The 20,248-nt window shown below is 42.9% G+C and overlaps 1 protein-coding gene across 9 annotated transcripts in view; it reads right to left on the minus strand.

Annotated features, from left to right (window-relative positions):
- Positions 1-20,248, minus strand: part of LOC122561777 (thymidine phosphorylase) — a 69,168-nt gene that overhangs the window by 20,970 nt on the left and 27,950 nt on the right. For 8 of the 9 annotated variants that reach the window (XM_043713920.1, XM_043713916.1, XM_043713918.1 and 5 more), the window contains 4 exons: positions 19,492-19,694; positions 9,376-9,474; positions 4,753-4,882; positions 3,199-3,317 (listed from right to left, as the gene is read on the minus strand). In XM_043713920.1, coding sequence (XP_043569855.1) covers positions 3,199-3,317; positions 4,753-4,882; positions 9,376-9,474; positions 19,492-19,689 — 546 coding nt within the window. In that variant the 5' untranslated portion in view covers positions 19,690-19,694. The remainder of the gene's footprint in view (positions 1-3,198; positions 3,318-4,752; positions 4,883-9,375; positions 9,475-19,491; positions 19,695-20,248) is intronic. The other variant, XM_043713922.1, reaches the window with a different exon arrangement.

A 20,248-nucleotide genomic window follows, 5' to 3' on the forward strand; every position in this document is an offset into this window, starting at 1 on the left:
TGCTTTTTCTCTGCTGGCCACAGAAACGTCTGTCTGTACCTCGGACTACAGAATCCTCTAACACAATTGATCTCTTGGAAGCCGACGTACCCCTCGTTGCATTAGAGCCAGTCTCAATATCAGAAACTTGGCTGTTCGTGCTACGTTCCCCTGAGAATCCATCACCCCCTACATTTTCCAAAACAGCATACCTGTTTGAAATGGGTAGATCCACTAAAGACTCCAGCCCTTGGTGCTGACCTCTCTTACCCTTCCTGGAGTTAACCCATCTATGTGACTGTATCTGAGACTTTACCCCCCCCTTCCTATAACTGCCATCCATCACATACTGTTGCTGTTGCACATTGCTCATCGCTTCTATCTGTCTCTCCAACCGATCCACTCGATCGGATAAGATTCACATCCCACAGCGTTTATGGCAGATATAATCCGCAGTAACCCTTAAACTCTCTTTAAACTCCCACATCTGACAAGAAGTACATATCACTGCAAAGGCCATTTTTGCTCCTTCACAATCTACACACCCAGAAAATAACACTGTCTTATTCCTCTACAAACACTGCTCCAGGTTAAATTAATAGCTATGGCTTATATTTTAAGTTTAATCAAGAGACTTCTCTCCAAAAACATATAATCAAGAAAGAATCCACTATACTCACTACTGCAGCCTTTCTCTTGGACAGACTTAAAACAAAAATACACTTATCTGATTCTGTGCTGTGACCTTCGCCCAACAGTTCCTCCAAGATTAGTTGTGAATTTCACTGTTTGTTAATTTTCCCAGATGCACTCTGATGTCCAGCGATGCACGAATTCAAACAGCAAAGGCGGTAACTGTGCAGGTTCTGTCTCTCCTGCACTGACCTCACCATGTGCTTCCTTTGTCTGCCCTTCTCCCTTTTAAACGGCTGCTGTTTTGACTTTGTTTTTCCAAAGTTCCAAAACAATGTAACAGCGTATAAAACAGTAATTGCTGCTCCTGGAATTTGAGGAAATCACCTCCAGCACCTAAAATACCTCAAAAAAAGGAGCAGCTCTTACAGCCAGAAATTTTTCCTGTCCTCCATCTTGGATTACCCAGAATCCAATCCTGGCCTCTCCACTCTGTCCATCTCTGAGAGCAGTGATCTCCAGCCTTTTTATGCACTTTTTGAATTTAAGTGGATTCCAGAATCTACCCCAAAGAAAATATAGAATAAATAACTTATTTTGGTGCTGTACAATTCCAAAACCAAGTCTATATGATTAATCATTGTGTTCTCTGCTTACAGAGTCTCAGTGTGACAACTGTGGCTGCACATTCTCTGCCAATGCCTTTACGTTTGGGTGTAGTATGAGTCTGCTAGTTGTATACAGTCCAGCAAATGGGTGTCTGTGAGGTGGGTCTGATACTTGGACTCCATTACCTTCATTTGGAAGAAAACTGTCTCACAGAGATATGTGAATCAAAGTAAGCTTTCATTTTAAAAGTACAGGACAATGGGAGTGGGTATTTTTCTCAGCTTATACCTCTCAAAAAATCCATGTCCCTTGATCTGACTTTCAGCTCAATATTGATTTGCATAGTAATTATCTCCACATCAACTCCACTGCTTTCTTAATCAATCACTTGATGGAACTGCTAACCCACCAAAGTCATTGAAGGAATGGATTTGTGACAAACATGATGATTTGTTCCATCACATTGAGCTGCTGATATAGCTGTTGAATTCTCCTGCTAACTTCCTCTGCTGGGCAAGGATGCTTTCTGGGAATCATTTTTCTTTCACTTTGATTTTTTTCTGGAATTTTCTCCAGACTTGGGAAGTGTAACAGCATTTTATTTTAATTTTAATTGGATCCAACTTTACTTCATTGATCATATGTGCTGAGTCTCTGTCCTTTCCCCAAAGTTCACTACTCAGCTCATTCAGTTTTTACGTTACGTCTGTAAGGAGCCTGAAGCCAAGTAGCCACATGTTGTCTGCCATCTCACTGAACCCTTCATTTTGTTTGATGGAAAGTATTGATTTCAAGCATCACATCTAAAAATTTTCACATAACTTTCCCTTGACTTCACCACCTAACATCAGATTGAACATTAATTCTTTATAGGCAGCACTGAGTTTGTTGATTGGGGATTTAAACAAGCAAAGATGTGCAGATTAGGTGAATTGGCTGTGCTGAATTGCCCATAATGTTCAGGGATGTGTAGGTTACGTGCATTAGTCAGGGATATATGCAGGTATAGGGTAGGGGGAATGAGGCTGGGTGGGTTACTCTTCGGAGGGTCGGTGTGGACTTGTTGGGTCGAAGGGCCCTGTTTCCACACTGTAGGGAATCTACGATTCTATGATTCAGTGCTGAAGGGCTGTTACTCGAATTGAGTTTATAATCTTAACAACTTTCATTTTTTGAGAACAGTCCATGACCTCATTCACGAATGCTTGCTGTTGGGTCACACAGTGATAATAGAAAAAAAAAAGAGGGAAAATCAGGATCATTTCTGCAAAAAGCAACAAAGCCCACATTTGTGCCAAGCATGGCTGATGCATCATCAGTTGCAATAGAAACCAGTTTCTTATTCAGAATGTTTTTCTCAACCGCAACCTTTGGAATTCATTATAGATATCCTCACCCCTTATTCTCTCTTTAAGGGGCAAAAGGGTGAGAAGATCCTCATCAGTTGTTACTGCTCTTAAAAACCATCAGCTGGGCAGTGTGGGTTATGGTGAAGGATTCAACGACCTGCAGTCAGACACATTCACCATCTTACAGCTCCTGCTGTAACTGCTGAAGGATGCCTTCAGACAAAGGGTTTACTCAGCTTCCTCCTGTGGAGGCACCAAGTGATTTTCCCTGTTTGCCTTTATTAATTTTTTTGAATAAAGAGTGGTAGTGAAAAATCCGTCTGTGCCGTACTACTGAGGGCTAAGAAAGTGACACTGCAATGTGCAGCCCAATTCTCGTTTGTCACCCAGCAGGCTGGATCTCACACTGATGTTCCAACAGACACACTGAGTCAGCTCAGCCTTTTGTTGCTGGGTGCAACCTTTGATCGTACTGCACTGGTGTCATGTGCAAAACGCTAGCACACAACCTCAACTGTCACATGTAAAGCAAAGGCTGTATCAATACACTGCACCAAATACAACTCCTTTCCATCACAGATGTTGGGCTGGGATAAGGATAAAATAAGATGTTTTCCCACTTACTGACCAAGTAATGTGCCAGCTCTCTTGCTCCATTGATCTCCTTGAACAAAGCTCCCTCTCCAAATTTCACATCCAGAATCAGACCATTAAGGGACTCCACTGCTTTCTTTGATATTATGGAGGCTGAAAATCAGAAACTGCATTTTACTGAAAACAGCGGACGCTTCCTCACAATAACTGCTTACGGTCCAAGCTCAGCTCATTACCTCATGGGATGTCGACATCACTGGCTGGGCCAACACTTACTGCCTAAGTAAATTTGACATTGACACTTATATTCCTTGAAGTGCTTAGAAAAGTGCAAATCAAATAAAACAAAATATGTTGGAGATTCGTTCCACAGAAGTGCTGAGAACGAGTACCGAGTCTGTGAGCTTTGACACAAGCTGATAAGGATATAAAAACAACAGCTCAGACTGTAGAGAGTCAGGACAGGCTGCTTTCAGAGGTTTCTGTTCACTTCCAGCAACCCACCAGAACATGGAGATTCTAGACTCAAAGAAGTCCAGTATGATTCATCAGGATGGTATCTAAGATTGAAAGGTTTCTCGGATTGGGTAGGGATGAGGAAGGTGACTGATAATGAGCAATGGGGTAATCCTTGGAGGGGATTATGGGAGTTATGGGGTTCAGTAGTAATCTAATGCAGGTAATTAGAATTATGTCAGAGACCAACAGGAGAGGCAGGAAACTTTCCCCTTTAGTACGAAATTTGGAACAAAAACAATCATAAAATTGGAGCTAAACTGAATCCAGGAGAGTGTTAGATTTGATTAGATTACTTACAGTGTGGAAACAGGCCCTTTGGCTCAACAAGTCCACACTGACCCTCCAAAGAGCAACCCACCCAGACCCATTCCCCTACATTTACCCCTTCACCTAACACTACGGGCAATTTACCATGGCCAATTCACCTAACCTGCACATTTTTGGACTGTGGGAGAAATCCGGAGCACCAGGAGGAAATCCACGCAGACACGGGGAGAATGTGCAAACTCCACACAGACAGTTGCCCAAGGCAGGAATTGAACCCAGGTCTCTGGTGCTGTGAGGCAGCAGTGCTAACCACTGTGCCACCGTGCCACACACAGAGTATGTGAAGGTAGGACATATTGTTTCAGGGGATTATAATTATACACTCTATTGAGCTATTAATTGGGGATTAAAGGCATTCGGCTTGGAATGGTGACAGGGAATGAAGTGGAGAGATATAAGAGCTTCCATGGTTAACAAATTGACAGGGGTGGCTTGATGGGCCAAACAGCCATTTCTGGTTCCTATTAGAAGGGAAGGCCCGAGGAACTTCTATAGAATAAACTGTCCCAAAGTCTATTCTGGGAGAACATTTATGGTGCCAACAGTTGGAGGCCTGTTAGGTGTGAGTTTGGCGTTGTGAAGGTGAGAGGATTCTGAGTATCAGAGTTGAGGTGGTAGTCTTGAGGGTTAATTATATAATCCAGGGCTGTCACATTACTAGATTTCATTTCTCCATCACCTATTTAGCAAACAGTTGCACTAAGCTGTTAGAGTTAGTGTTTACTAATTCACACTCACTAACCTGCTATGAGGGGCAGACTGTCCACTGTCGATGTCACATCCCTGATCGCATAAAGCTTCTTATCAGCTGGCACCAGCTCAGCTGTCTGTCCGACAATACAACAACCAACCTCAGACAAGATAGTCTTCATCTAAAGTCAGAGGTAAAGACATCCAAAAATCAGTATGATTATATCACCAGTGTGTAGGGCCAAATGAGCTCAGACAGTTACTCACTGAGTAACTGTACACATGATGTGGGGCTGCTGGTGTTGGATTGGGGTGGATGAAGTCAAAAGTCACCTGACGAAAGGGCACCGCTCCAAAAGCTTGTGATTTCAAATAAACCTGTTGGACTGTAACCTGGTGTTGTGTGACTATTAACTTTACACAGTCCCTGTTTATTCAGGGTGAGAGCCACTCACTGTGTAACCGTGCAGAGTCCCTGTTTATTCAGGGTATGATCACTTGGCATGGGCAGAAGAATGGCAGGGGTTGAATGTAATTGCATAAGAGGCAAAAAAGATCACATTCTCGCCACTGAGATAAAAGTCAGGTGTTACTTGCATGTATCCATTTCTACCACAACCTGCTGGAACAAACTTTGCTTTCCCAATTAATCTCTACCCAGTCAAGAATCTCTGCTTCAACCACCTGGCAGCAAAAAGCAGGTAGGTACCTGATGAGCTGCACTTCCTTATCCACCTTGGGATCAGGTTTGCTGCTTTGTCCACATAGTACCATAGCTTTAATTGATAGTTATAATCACTCTCCCTCTCTCTTCTCAAAGTAGAGTCGGTGAGGCCAAGTGGACAGAGGTAGCCTGTCTCTCTTGGCCACCTCTGAGCTCCATTGGTCCACAGCAAACATAGGGCAGCTTCTGGCTGAAGGCCAGGCTTCTGCACACATTACAAAGGGTTACTTATGGCTACGTGGAAGCATGAAAAGGGACAACAGAGAGTGGCAATGTCTGAACAGAACAGAACTGTAAAAGGGCTGAAAGGATAAACCAGTAATTGGTTTGCTCTGCTAGTCCAGGGATTATCCTTAAACAAGAATGTGTAAACCATCTATGATCAAATAATGCAGGACTGCCCACCTTAACCAGAGTGCTGTCAAGACATGATCACTGACAGGTACCTTTCAGACTCCGTTGGCACACACAGGAAAGATTGGTCAGCAGTACGAGCTCAAACCCTGCCTCGTAGGACAAACCAGGAAGACACAAACTGACCTCCTGAGGGGAGTTACAACTCTGCACATGCTTCAACAAGAGCCATTGTAGAGCACACCACAGGGTTCCTGCAGATGAGATTCAAATGTCTGATCCAGTCAGACAGGGCAGGGCATTACAGTAAATCGTGGATAGAGCTTCTCACAATATACTGCACTTGTTTCCTGTCTCCACATCATCCTAAGTCAACACAGCCATGATCACCAAGTCAATTCTGACACAACGTGGCTGTCCTCAGGATCATGCGGCTTGTCCTGGGACAGGACGAGATGCAGAAGTCGGAGGTCTCCTCTGAGCAGGAAGTGGAATGGGAGAGAGCTCAGATGGCCCAGAAAGACCCTTACAATCACTAAGATGATACAGCTATGGTCTGCCAAGCCAGAGTGACATGTCCAAACCTCACTGGCATTTGTTTCCAGGGGGATCGAACTACGTGGGCATGTTTCTTTTCATTTATTGGTTTTCTGAAGAAGAGTCATATTTATCTCAATACCTTAGCTCTGTTTCTTCCTCTGCAGATGCTGCACGGTCTGGTGAGTTTCTCCAGCACTGCCTGTTTTTATTGCTTTGAGTATTCTATTTGTTATGGACCAGCAGGCTGGGAGCCGTCAGTGTTCGACTCAACATATCTCATTGACTCAGAAGCATTTCATTTTACACCACAGTTTGCAATAAAAACAAGATTCTTCTTTTGTCTGGTAGTGATGTGATAACTTTGGGGCAGATGATCTAACTGAAGGGGCTCTCAGCTCTGCATTAACCACACATGGAATATACTGTCTATGTCTCCTCCAGTTCTCACAGATGATAACGATATATTGGAAAGGTTGCTTGGCTGTCTCCATAGAAATGGTTGTTTATTTAATATTTAATTGTGGCTGTGACAGTATGAATACTCCGGCAAACAAAGGCCCACAGGGTGTTGCAATATTCTGGGTCACGCCTCCATTCAGGAGAAGATTGATTGGGGGCACTGCCTCTGAAGAAAGCTCGCTTGGGATGTCAGTTGTCCTATTCTTCTGGCTCTCCCTGCAGTCCTGTTGAATATTAGGATCCTACGACTATACTGTTGCAATGCCTGTGCATTGTCAGTAAGTGAGATTCTGTGTCAAGAGCTGCACAAATGCTAACACTTCCCCCACTATTCCTGCCAAAGAACGATGAAAGTCACCCTTGCCTGTGGCACATACTGAGAAGCACGGGGGCTCAGTGATTAGCACTGCTGCCTCCCAGCACAATGGACCCAGGTTTGATTCCAGCCTTGGGCAACCGTCTGTGTGGAGTTTGCACATCCTTCCTGTGTCTGCGTGAGTTTCCTCTGGGTGCTCCACAGTCCAAAGATGTGCAGGTTGGGTGAATTAACCATTCCAAATTGCCTGTAGTGTTCGGCGCATCATTCAGACAGAAATGGTTCTGGGTGGGTTACTCTTTGGAGGGTCTGTGTGGACTTGTTAGGCCAAAAGGCATGTTTCCACATTGTAGGTAATCCAATCTAATCTAAAAACTCCCCACAATGTAAAAGCAGGCCCATTGGGTCCATCCTGACCTTCCAAATAGCAACTCACTCAGACCCAGCCCCTTCCCCAAAACCCTGTATTCCCCATGGCTAATCCACCAATCCTGCTCATCCCAGGTAAATATAATTCAGCATGATCAATCCACCTAACCTGCATGACTTTGGAGTGTGGGAGGACACTGGAGCACCTGGAGGAAAGCCATGCAGACACGGGGAGAACCTGCAATCTCCACACAGATAGTCGGCCGAGGGTGGAATCACACCTGGCTCCCTGGCACTGTGAGGCAGCAGAGCTAACCACTGAGCCACTGTGCTGCCCAAGAAGGCCAAGCCAAGCAATGGAAATTCCCACCAGGGAAAAGATCCTTAACTCCTACATGCCCATAGGTGCCAATTACCGCTCTGCATGAATTGCCTGTGCAGAGCCTGCTGTGTGGCTGTCCCAAGTGCAATATTGTGAGGCTAAACTGATCGGATACCGTGTGTGAGTTGCTGAACCTTCAGAGTTTTTATTGCACTGCCCAAATGCTAAGTCCATAGCTTGCTGGCTGACAAGAGGGCATAAAGGCACAAACATCACTAATGCAGCAAGGCTTTCAAAGGAGTCCCAAAGGAAAGACAGCATTTCCTGGTAACCAAGGAGAAGGTTACACTGCTTTCACTTCAAATAACCATGTAGGCACCCAGTGGGGAAATGAGACTACAGGAAATATTGGAACAGTGAAAGCCAAGATAGATTTACATTATAGATTAATGAACAGAAATGTGACAGAGTGCTCTTAAAAGAATTTCTTCTTTTTTGCCAAACGCTTCGTCCAGATGTGATCCTAACATTCACAGCTGGGGTGGAAGGAGCCCGATAATTGGCAGGTCCTGGTGGGAGGCCTTCTCAGGCTGGTCCTAGGCTGGTGAGAACCTCCTGGTAAAGGTACCAGTTTACCCTACTCAGCCTGATCTGCAGCAGGCAATGGGCACACTGACAGAGGGTAGGAGGAGGAGCATGGCATCTCTAGGCTGTCCTGAGATGAAGATCCCAGGGTGTCTGCCTGTTACTGTTTCTGTCTGTGGGTAGCAACCATAGAAGAATGGGAGTGAGGTAGAGATGCTTTATCCCCCTTTTTGCCTGGTCATTGATGTGGAACGCTTGTGGTCGGAGTGCAGGTCTGAGCAATATCTGACAATCACTAAACTTTCTACTGGACCTGGAGCCCCAGGGCAGCCACCACCATTTCCAATGGAAACAGCCAAGCAACCTTTCCAACGTGTCATCATCATCATCTGCCAAAACCAGAGGAGACAAAAACTGGACAGAATGTTCTACCTGACGCTTGACCAAATTTGTGTACAAGGAGATGAAGAGTGTGGTGCTGGAAAAGCAGGTCAAACAGCATCTGAGGAGCAGGATAATCGACGTTTCGAGCGTAAGCCCTGATTCCTGATGAAGGGCTTATGCCCGAAACGTCGATTCTCCTGCTCCTCAGTGCTGCCTGATTGGCTGTGCTTTTCCAGCACCACACTCTTCAACCCTGATCTCCAGCATCTGAAGTCCTCACTTTCTCCGTGTGAATAAGGAGCAAATATTTCGAAATAAAAGCAGGAAGCGCTGAGAACATTATGCTGGTCTGACAGTAACTGTGGAGACAGTAACAATTCCAAGAAATGCTTGGAATTGAATATTGCTCTTCTTCAAAACTGAGATTACATGGCCTTTGATCACTCGCAACAACAACTTTAATAAAAACCGAAAGAACTGTAGATATTGTAAATCCGAAACAAGAACAGAAATTGCTGCAGATCTGGCAGCATCTGTAGAGAGAAATCAGAGTTTTTGACGCAGCAATCCTGAAGGGATGGTGAAACTCCTTTAGAACAACATTAACCTCCCCAAACATTACCTCTTCTGGATTCTTCTTAATGTTGAATCCTGGGATGGATTCCAGTTTGTCCAGCGTGCCCCCAGTGTGGCCCAAGCCTCGGCCACTGATCATTGGAACCTGCACAGCCACAACAACAACAACAACTTGGATATGACATAAAAATAAAGAACATGCTTTCCGATAGTGCTTCCCACAAGCTCAGAATGTTCCAAAACCAATTACTTAGTCTCTTATTACTTATTATTTCAATTACTTAATTACAGTTAACTACTTGTAATGTAGGAAACACAACATGCAATTTGCACACCACGAAGTCCAACAAACAGCAATTTGACGTCAAGTGATCATATAATTTAACTGTAGTATGAGCAATAAATATCAGCCAGAAACTGGTGATCACTCTCGTGCTCTTCACTGAGTAATTCTGTGGAATCTTATCCATCCATCCAAGAGGGCAGGTGAGACGTTACTTTGACGACAGCCATCTTTACTTCTCCACTAATTCTCAACCTCTCCACTGTCTCTAAGTTATCGCACTGCTGGTCTGACTCCGAATCTTGTAGAGATCAGGTACTAACTCCATACCCAGACCCTGCCTAGGCTGTGCACTCTCCTGCAGATCCTTGGCTCTTCCTGGGGTTTCCTTTACTACCTTCACTGATGCCACTGGCTTGGCATCGTTTACCCCATCTTTTCCCACAGTGCCTTTCTTTAACAACCAGCACTGTGACTTTACGTGTCCAACTTTACCACAGTTGAAACACCTGAGACCTTCCACCTCCTTTCCACCCTCTTGGGCTTCTTTTTTATCCTGTGGTAAATTCTTACCAGTGCTCTCTACTCTTGGTTTAGTAGTGTAGGATCTCCCCTTTTCCAAACTCTTATCACTCACAGGACGAAATTCTGGCTGTAAGCTTGTCTTTTGCATCAACATCTATTCATCTGCTAATTCTGCTGCTCTTTTCACTTCCTGAACTTTCTGTTCCTCCATGTGAATTCTTACCATTTCTGGAAGTGATTTTTTAAACGCCTTCAGTAGAATAATCTCTTTTCGAGCCTTAAATATCTTATCTATTTTCAAAGCACACACCCATCCATCAAAATGACTATGTTTAATTCTTTCAAACTCAACCTAAGTCTGACCTGGTTCCTACTTTGTGTTTCTGAACCGCTGTCTGTACGCTTCTGATGCCAATTCATAAGCACTTAGAATAGCCTGTTTAACCTCTTCATAACCTCTTGAAACTTCATCTGATAGTGCAGCAAATACCTCACTAGCTCTGCCTACCAGTTTAGCCTAAACTAGCATTACCCACAATTCCTTGGACCAGTCCATCTACCTAGCCAATTTTTCAAATGAAATACTCCACAATGGAAAAGCAGCGATTGAGTTTGGTACAGGCCTTACAACATTTTAATGTGTACGTCATGAACAATGTGTCAGAGACGGTCATATACACGGATTACAATTCTCTTACATTCTTAGAACACTTTAAAGACAAGAATATGAGACTATTTCATTGGAGTCTTACGTTACAGACTTTTTGTTTAAAAATTATACTTGTTGTGAGTCAGAAGAATGTAATCACAGATGTGTTATCGTGGATTTAACTGATAGATTTGTCTTTATTTAATGTTTTATATATATATAGAGGTATATGGGAAGAAGTTAAGGTGAACTTAAATTAAAATTAACTGTGACAGGGTAATGTGCTTAAAAGTAGGGAAAAAAATGAAGCCATCTTTTCATTATGATGGTTCATCTTTTTCTTCAAGGGGGAGGTGTTATGAAGATGTAGATGTACTGCCCCTTTAAGAGAGTTAAAAGCTGGTAGAGCTGTCTGACAGCACTAGGTGTTCTCAATAAGGTAACAAGGTTGAAAGCTAAATTAACTGGTTGCCTGGAAACAACAAAACAGATTTGAATTAGGCCAATCAGTTTAAATTATACCCCAAAACACCAAACTCCAATCAGGTTTGAATTGAGTATATTGACACTCTTAAAAGCCCAATGACACGATCTGATGCTCTGGATATAAGACAGGGGAAAATCGTTATGGAATGGCCAGACCATTCAAAACATCCTTAAGTAGGCAGCCCGAGACCATAATTATGCAATTTGTTTTGGTAAGTGTACAGTGAAAATTACACGGAGTAAGTTAGCTGGGTTGACCACTAGGTTTTAAAACAGACAAAAATGTATTCACAAAATTACCCAATGACACATGAATAACAGAAGAGAGAACCCCTATAAAACTCATTCTATCCAAACTTGACTTAATTATGTTGTTCTGAATATACACAACAGTCCCAATCAGCAAACCTCTTTAAAAACCAGTAAAAAATAGAACGCATGCTTACAGGTTAAAGTTGAAGGGCAGAGAGTTTCCACACAGCTCCCTATTGAACCCCTCACCAGGTCATACTGACCACTCCCCTTTCTTTATATAGGTCACTTCTAAAACATGACCGCTTTGGCCTGAAGTCTTATCTGTTTACATATAGAGTCAGAGAGTTATAGAGATATACAGCATGGAAATAGACCCTTCGGTCCAACCCGTCCATGCCGACCAGATATCCCAACCCAATCTAGTCCCACCTGCCAGCACCCGGCCCATATCCCTCCAAACCCTTCCTATTCATATACCCATCCAAATGCCTCTTAAATGTTGCAATTATACCAGCCTCCACCACTTCCTCTGGCAGCTCATTCCATATACATACCACCCTCTGCGTGAAACAGTTGCCCCTTAGGTCTCTTTTATATCTTTCTCCTCTCACCCTAAACCTATGCCCTCTAGTTTTGGACTCCCCAACCCCAGGGAAAAGACTTTGTCTATTTATCCTATCCGTGCCCTCACAAAAAGCCTCTCAAAATCCTTTTCATCTCTGTACCAAACCAGACTGATCGGAGCCCGGCCTGGTTTATTACGCGTCTGAAAAGAAATTAAGGTATCCTTGGTTATCTTTGATTATCCTTGAGTATTCTTGAGCCAAGGAACAGCTTTTAGAAAAAACAGGGACTAGCTTTGTGACACCTCACGCCTTAAAAATATCCCATCAATACCAAAAGATGGCTTCATTTTTAACCCTTCATTTTTAACCCTCCAAAACCCGTTTTTTAGTCTAAACATGTATACATTACACTAACTATAAACATGAACAACTACAGGCGAAGTCAGGCCGTGGTACTCCTGCCACCGAACACCTCTGTATTTCATTCGAGTCTTGATAACGCATCAGCAATCACATTTTCGTGACCTGCCACATACACAATTATCAAATTGAATGGCTGCAATAAGCTCCGTTTAAACAGTCTGGCATTTTTGTCCTTACATCTTTCCACAAATGTCAATGGGTTATGATCAGTGTATATGATTGTCTCAGATGCATGCTGCACATGTTCCATTTATACTGGGTTTTAAAGGGAGTTTGCTTCTGGGAACTGTTGTGTATATTTGGAACAGCATAATTAAGTCCCATTTGGATAGAGTGAGTTCTTTGGGGGTTCTTTATTCTGTTCTTCGTCTGTCATTGTGTAATTTTGTGAATACCTTTTTGTCTGTTTTAAAACCTAGTGGTCAACCCAGCTAACTTACTTCGGGTAATTTTCACTGTACACTTACCAAAACAAATTGCAAAATTATGGTTTAGGGCTGCCTACTTAAGCATGTTTTGAGTGGTCTGGCTGTTCTGGGGTGTTTTACCTCAGAGCATCGGATTATGTCATTGGCTTTTAAGATTGTCAATATGCTAAATAGAAACACTGAAATGTGGTAATGCCAACACCAAGCTTAAAGTCTCTTTCTCCATTGTTGAATATTTCTGCTGATGAATGTTCAACTTCCTGGAAAAATACCCGATGGGTCTTTTGATCCCCTCGTTACCCTCCTGCAGGAGCACCGCACCGACATCCACATCACTGGCATCGATAGCCACCTTGAAAGCTTCATGTAATCTAAGGTGGCTAATACTGGGGCAGTGGTTAATGCAGTTTTGAGGCTGTCACATGCCTTTTGTCAGTCCGCTGTCCACTGGAACTTCTTGCCCTTTTTTAACAATTCAGTGAGTGGAGCAGCCACACGGCTAAAGTTTGGCACAAACTTTCGATAAAATCCATTCAATCCCGGGAACCGTAGTACTGCTTGTCTCGTTGACGGTGTGCGAAAGTCCCCAATTACTTTCATTTTCACATCCTCCGTGGTGCCGTTTGTCCATGTCCAATAACATAGTCCAGGAAGGTGACTTGGGCTTTGGCAAATGCACTTTTAGTGAGGTTTACCACCAAGCCTGCCTTCCGAAGTTGATCGAATAAGTCCAATAAGTGCTGTAAATGTTCCTTCCATGTGTGACTAAAAATCACCAGGTCATCAATGTAAACAGTATAATTGGGTAACCTGGCAATGGCCTTATTACTCAGTCTCTGAAATGTGGCTGGAGTGTTTTTTATACCAAATGGCATGACTTTGAACTGATACAGTCCATTTGGCATTATGAAAGCTGAAATTGCCTTTGCTCTCTCTGACAGAGGTGCTTGCCAGCAGCCTCTGAGCAAGACCAACTTAGTTGCTTGTCCCACTTTTTCAACACAGTCCTCCAACCGTGGAATTGGATATCCATCAGTCTTTGCAACGGCGTTGATTTTACGATAGTCCACATATAACCGTTGGTGCCATGACAATGGGTGAGCTCCAGTCACTGAATTCACTTCGATTGTGCCACCTTGGAGCTTGCGCGCTATCTCCTTCTGAACCTGTGCCAACTTTAGAGGGTTATGCCTATAAGGATGTTGCTTAATCGGAACAGCATCTCCTATATGTACATAATGTACAATTAGGTTAGTACTTCCCAGTTTATTTCTGCTTATCTCCCCATGTGACAGTAGTAACTGTTTCAGGTCATTTCGATTTTCTTGTAGAAGGTAACTCAATAATTTATCCCAAGTTTTGACAACTTCCTCATTGTCCAACTTGATTTGAGGAATGTCCAATTCAGAATCCTCTGAACGTGGTTCTTCCTATTGTGCTGTAATCATTAACACCTTCTCCTCTTGCTTTCCTTCCCTATCCCTTTTGAGCATATTCACATAACACACTCTGTGAGATTTCTTTCTGTTTGGAGTCGTTATTAAATAGTTCACCTCACTCAATTTCTTTTCAATTTTAGACGGTCCATTGACCGTTGCATTTAAATGTTCCCCTGTTACAGGAAGTAACACCAATACCTTATCCCCAATTGCAGATTTGTGATTTCTTATCCGCTTCCTGTTTCATTGTATGCTGTGATACTTTTAAATGCTGTCTAGCTAACTCTCCAGCTCTATTTAATCATTCTCTAAAATTTGACAGAAAGTCCAAATGGGTGCTCTCTGAATTCTGACTTACTAACCTGTCCTTAATCAGTTTTAGCAGTCCTCTTACTTCATGCCCATTAATTCAAATTGACTGAATTTGGTCAATTCATTCATTACATCTCAGATCGCAAAAAGAACAAATGGAACACTGTTATCCCAATCACCTGGATAACACTGACCAGAAGCCCATAACATGGTCTTTAGTGTTTGATGCCATCTCTCTAGTGCTGTCTGTGATTCTGGATGTTATGCAGTCGAATGGAATTGCCTCATTCCCAAGTTATTTATAACCTCCTTGAATAGTTTGGCTGTGAAGTTTGACCCTTGATCTGACTGGATCTCTATTGGTAGTCCTTAAGTATTAAAAAATGTAAGTAATTCTTCTACAACCCTATTAGCTGTGATGTTGCGTAATGGGATTGTCTCTGGAAATCTAGTCAACAAATCCGTTATTGTTAATAAATACTTATTCCCACTTTGTTTGAGATAGGGGACCTACGCAATCAATCAAGACTCTTGTGAAAGGTTCCTCAAATGTTGGAATAGGTACTAAAGGTGCAGGCTTTATTACTGCTTGTGGTTTTCCAATTATCTGACAAGTATGACACATCTGGCAAAATTCAACTGCATCCTTGTGTAGTCCAGATCAATAAAAATGTCTTTATATTTTAGCCTGTGTTTTCCTCACCGCTAAATGACCCTCAAGTGGTAGCTCATGCGCCATCTGAGCACCACCTTTCTATACCCCGATGGCAAAACAATTTGATGAATCTCTGCCCATTTCTCATTTGCTTGAATGTGTGATGATCCTCATTTCCTCATTAAGACATCATTTGTTAAGCAATAACACACAGGAATGCATTCACTTTCTTTCTCTGTGAATGCCATTTGATATAACTGTTTTAAGTTCTCATCTTTCCACTATAATTCAATTAGCTTAGCAGAGCTAAAGATGCTTGCATGTTTACCTATTTGCTCCCTCTCTGTTCCACTTATCAGATCAAAGCAAGTTTTGGATAATACTACGTCAGCTTCCTTATCTGTGCCTTTTGATCTCTCCTGCTTCGACTTGTGCCTCTGTGATCTTGTGATCACACTATTTGGGAAAATTCCTGAATAAACATCTTTCATTTCTTCAGTTGCCTGCATCTTCATTGTCTTTTCAACTAGAGTAGGCAGTACATCTATCAGTAAGTCAGCTATATCATTTGCAAGGACAAATTGTATTCCTGGAGCTGAGAGTTTGTCAGTACTCCTACCACAAATTCTCCACTCTTCTCTGGACTCTCTAGCCTCACTTTACAAAATTGAGTGCAATTGAGGCACTCACCATGAGTTCCTGTTACCAGTACCTTTTCTGGCATAGTCCCTTAGAAGTACATATCTCCTCATCCTTCAGCATCACAGACTGAGAGGATCCTGTGTCCCTTAATATTGTAACCTCTTTACGTGCTACTCCTGGCCTGTGTGAATAAACTTTATCCTTGCATGTATATTTTTTAAGCAGATCTGGCACTTCCTCCTTAGCCAACCTCTGATCATCTTGCACACTCTGAGGCAGTTGTTTCACTTCCCTTGTACTTTTTGTTACTAGTCCAACAAAACTCCCAGGCTTGTCCTGTTTCCTACATCTGGCTTTCTCCTAGCTCACCAACACTGTGATTTTGTGTGGCCCACTGTATTACAATAAAACTACTGGAGTTTTTTTTAACTTATTTGTCCCCATGAAGTTGCTTTTTTACCCTGTGGTGAGTTATCCTTATGATCTTCACTGAGATCTACCTTTCCCTTTCCACGAGAGGATTTCTCTTTGCCCCAATTTCTATCCCTCATGGACTGAAATTGATTCTGGAAGCGAATCCATGTTTTATGGACCAGCTCATAATCATCAGCCACTTTAGCTGCTAACCTTCCCATTTTAACTCTCTGCTCTTCCACACGAGTTTGCACTACTTCCTCGCTGAGGTTACCTTCAGCTTTTATCTCCAGCCTTTTAAGCTGACTTTCCTTTTTAAGTGTCAGTTTTTGAAGTTCAAAAGCTCCCTCTTTTTTCCTCTGTTCTGCTTTTAATCATAACTCAAACTGTTTCATTTCTGCTGCCCTTTCCTTATCTCTTTCCCCTCACTTAAGTTGCTTCAATCCCAATTGAATTCTCGCCATCTCTATAGATTCTGATGGTTTCTCCGGCAAGTTTAAATGCTGAGTTATTGCTTAATTATCTCTCCTTTCCTCACAGAAGCAGGCAGGTCCAAATCCAGTCAGTCTGCTAATTCCTGCAACTTGGTCTTATTCACTTTTTGCAAAACTTCCAAATGACCATATCTACATCCAGAGAACTTTTGGCGACTGAAAGAGCCATTCCTATCCCAAACTTTGTCTACCCAACCAAACCAACACCTGAACCAAAGACACTAGCACCTACCACTCACTGTTTAAACTCCCTCAAAGAGCCGCCAATCTGTTATGGACTAGGCCAGACCACTCAAAACATTCTTAAGCAGGCAATCCAGACCATAACTTTGCAATTTGCTTAGGTAAGTGTACAGTGAAAATTACCCAGAATAAGAGTGCTCACTGTATTATAGGTTGACTACCAGGTTTTAAATCAGACAAATATTTATTCACAAAATTACACAATGAAACACAAAGAAGAGAATAAGGAAGCCCTCCAGAACTCAGTCTATCCAAACTGGACTTAATTATGCTGTTCTGAATGTACACAACAGTCCCAATAAGCAAACTCACTTTAAAAACCAGTATAAATGGAACACTTATGGTTACAGGTTGAGGTTGAAGGGCAGAAAGAAAGAGAGACATTCCACACAGCACATTGTTGAACTCCTCACCAATTCAAGACTGAACTAAACTGCTCAGCTCAGCTAAAAGAGCTGACCAATCCACTCTCTTTATACAGGTCACTTCTAAAACTTTGGCCTGAAGTCTCATCTGTTTAAATATAAACAAAAGGCCTCTCAAAATCCTTTTCATCTCTGTACCAAACCAGGCTGATTGGAGCCCGGCCTGGTTTGGTACCCCTCTGAAAAAACCAAGGACAGAGCCTCCTTGAGCCAAGGAACAGCTTTTAGAAAAAAAAGGGACTAGTTTTGTGATAAAATGGAACAGTTTAGAGGAGAACTGCCAAGCCAATGACACCTGCACACTGCCCAGAAAAAAAGCTCTCTTAAAAGTACCTTTATCAATCAGTAACCCGTGAAGCAGTATCCCCAAGGAGAAGAAAACGAGACCGAAATACAGAGGAAAAACTTAAGCCGCCTGGTTTTGAGCTAAGAAGTGTTGTTTTGTAAATCTTAATTGGGTGATTTATCAGATTAGTATTATAGAAGGGGAGGTAAAAGATAGGTCATAGGAAGGAATTGCAAATAGATGTTAGTTAATTATTCTCTGTTATACTTTAAGAAATAAAGTTGTTAATTTTTACTTTAATTAGTTCTTGGCCACTCAGATTTTTACAGATTACTGCACGGGATAAATCGGAATTGAATTGAATTGAATTTATTAACGCGTGTACCAAGGCACAGTGAAAAGCTTTGTCTTGTGAGCAATACAGGCAGATCACAGAGTTAAGTAGCATAGATAGTAAATAATAGGTAAACAGCGGCAAAAACAAAAACACAGGTACAGGCGAATGTTAAGAGTTTGTGAGTCCATTCAGTATTCTAACATCAGTAGGGTAGAAACTGTTTGAAACTGGCTGCTGCATGTGTTCAGGCTGTACCTTCTCCCCATGTTAGAGGTTGTAGACAGACATTGCCAGGGTAGGATGGATCTTTGAGAATGCTGGCGGCCTTTCCTTGACAGCAGACCTGGTAGATGGGGGTTGGCCTTTGTGATTGTCCGGGCCAGGTTCACCACTCTCTGTAATCACCTCCGATCTTGAATGGTGCTGGAAGAGCACAGCAATTCAGGCAGCATCCAACGAGCAGCGAAATCGACGTTCCTGATGAAGGGCTTTTGCCCGAAACGTCGATTTTGCTGCTCATCGGATGCTGCCTGAATTGCTGTGCTCTTCCAGCACCACTGATCCAGATTCTGGTTTCCAGCATCTGCAGTTATTGTTTTTACCTTCCGATCTTGAATGGCACAGTTACCATACCAGATGGTGATACATTCAAACAGAATGTTCTCGATGGCACACCTATAAAAGCTGGCAAGGGTATTTGCCATCATGCCAAACTTCCTCAGCTGCCTGAGGAAGAAGAGACATTGTTGGTTTTTTATAACCAGTGCGTCCACATGAAGAGTCCAAGGAAGCTTGTTGTGGATGACCACTCCCAGGAGCTTGGCACTCTCCACTTATTCCACCTCTGTGCTGTTAATGTGTAGGGGACGTGAGTAACATCCTGCCGAAAGTTAATAATAAGTTCCTTGGTTTTGCTGGCATTGAGAGCTAGGTTGTTCTCAGTGCACCATTTTTCCAGGTCTTTCACCTCCCAACTAGGAAGGATCCTAGAAAGATCTTAGGAAACGTTTTCTATGTTGCTGGTTTTAAATTAAGCAGGAGGGTTTACACTGTGTCGTCGCACTTTGTTATTCTAATTGGCCCTGACTCTACCACAGCAGGGCCTCTTTTTCCAGCTCTGTGATGGCCCTGCCTCAGGCTGCCTACTGCGAAAACCCACGTCCTTGCTTCTATTCATTCCAATCATGACTTCCTCTCGTCAGGCCTCACTTCTCCCATCCTCCCTGATCATTAGCTCACTCAAAACTCTACCACCCGATCCTAACTTGATCAACACATCTTGTATCTTTACTGTCCTTACCTTGCAACCGCATGCAGCCAATGCTGGTGCAAGAATGAGGCTGACCTTGTCCCCGACTCCTCCTGTCGAATGCTTGTCAACTACCAACCCAGACCACTCCTTTGGCCATTGCAGGATAGCACCAGACACTTTCATCTCCTGGGTCAGATTCACTGCTTCCTCCCGTGTCATTCCCTGTAGACGAATTGCCATCAGCATAGCCCCTGACAGAGAGAATCATGGAAATGTGTCATAGGTAATGCAACCAGGTCCTTTTCATTGCAGCAATGATGGCTGTGTGATGCCACTGACATTCAATATCACTTAGTAAGGACTAATGCAGCTACAGATGTGCACTTTCTTAGCCACATCTGCGCAGTGTTGGGTTTACCCATCATGGCCACCATGCTGTTTCTTGCAACAACCCATCTGTGATCCTTAAGGAAAGGCAATCTTTCATCCTCACCTGGTCTGGCCTACATGTGATTCCAAACACACAGTAATATGGTTGACTTATAACTGCCCTCTGAAATGACCTGGCAAGGCATTCAGTTCAGAGGTGCTTAAGGATGGAAAACAAATGCCGGTCTTGCCCATGACACGCACTTTCCATGAAAGGATAAAGGAAGAAATAACCCAACCTGGATTTGAACATCCCCCAAACACCACCAACAGTATCTATCCTAATCCTGGCCCAGCCTGGCACTGTGCTGTAGATTAGAGTGGTGCTGGAAAAGCACAGCAGGTCAGGCAGCATCCGAGGAGCAGGAAGATTGAC

Source organism: Chiloscyllium plagiosum, chromosome 23 (assembly GCF_004010195.1).
Source record: "Chiloscyllium plagiosum isolate BGI_BamShark_2017 chromosome 23, ASM401019v2, whole genome shotgun sequence".
Lineage (NCBI taxonomy): Eukaryota > Metazoa > Chordata > Chondrichthyes > Orectolobiformes > Hemiscylliidae > Chiloscyllium > Chiloscyllium plagiosum.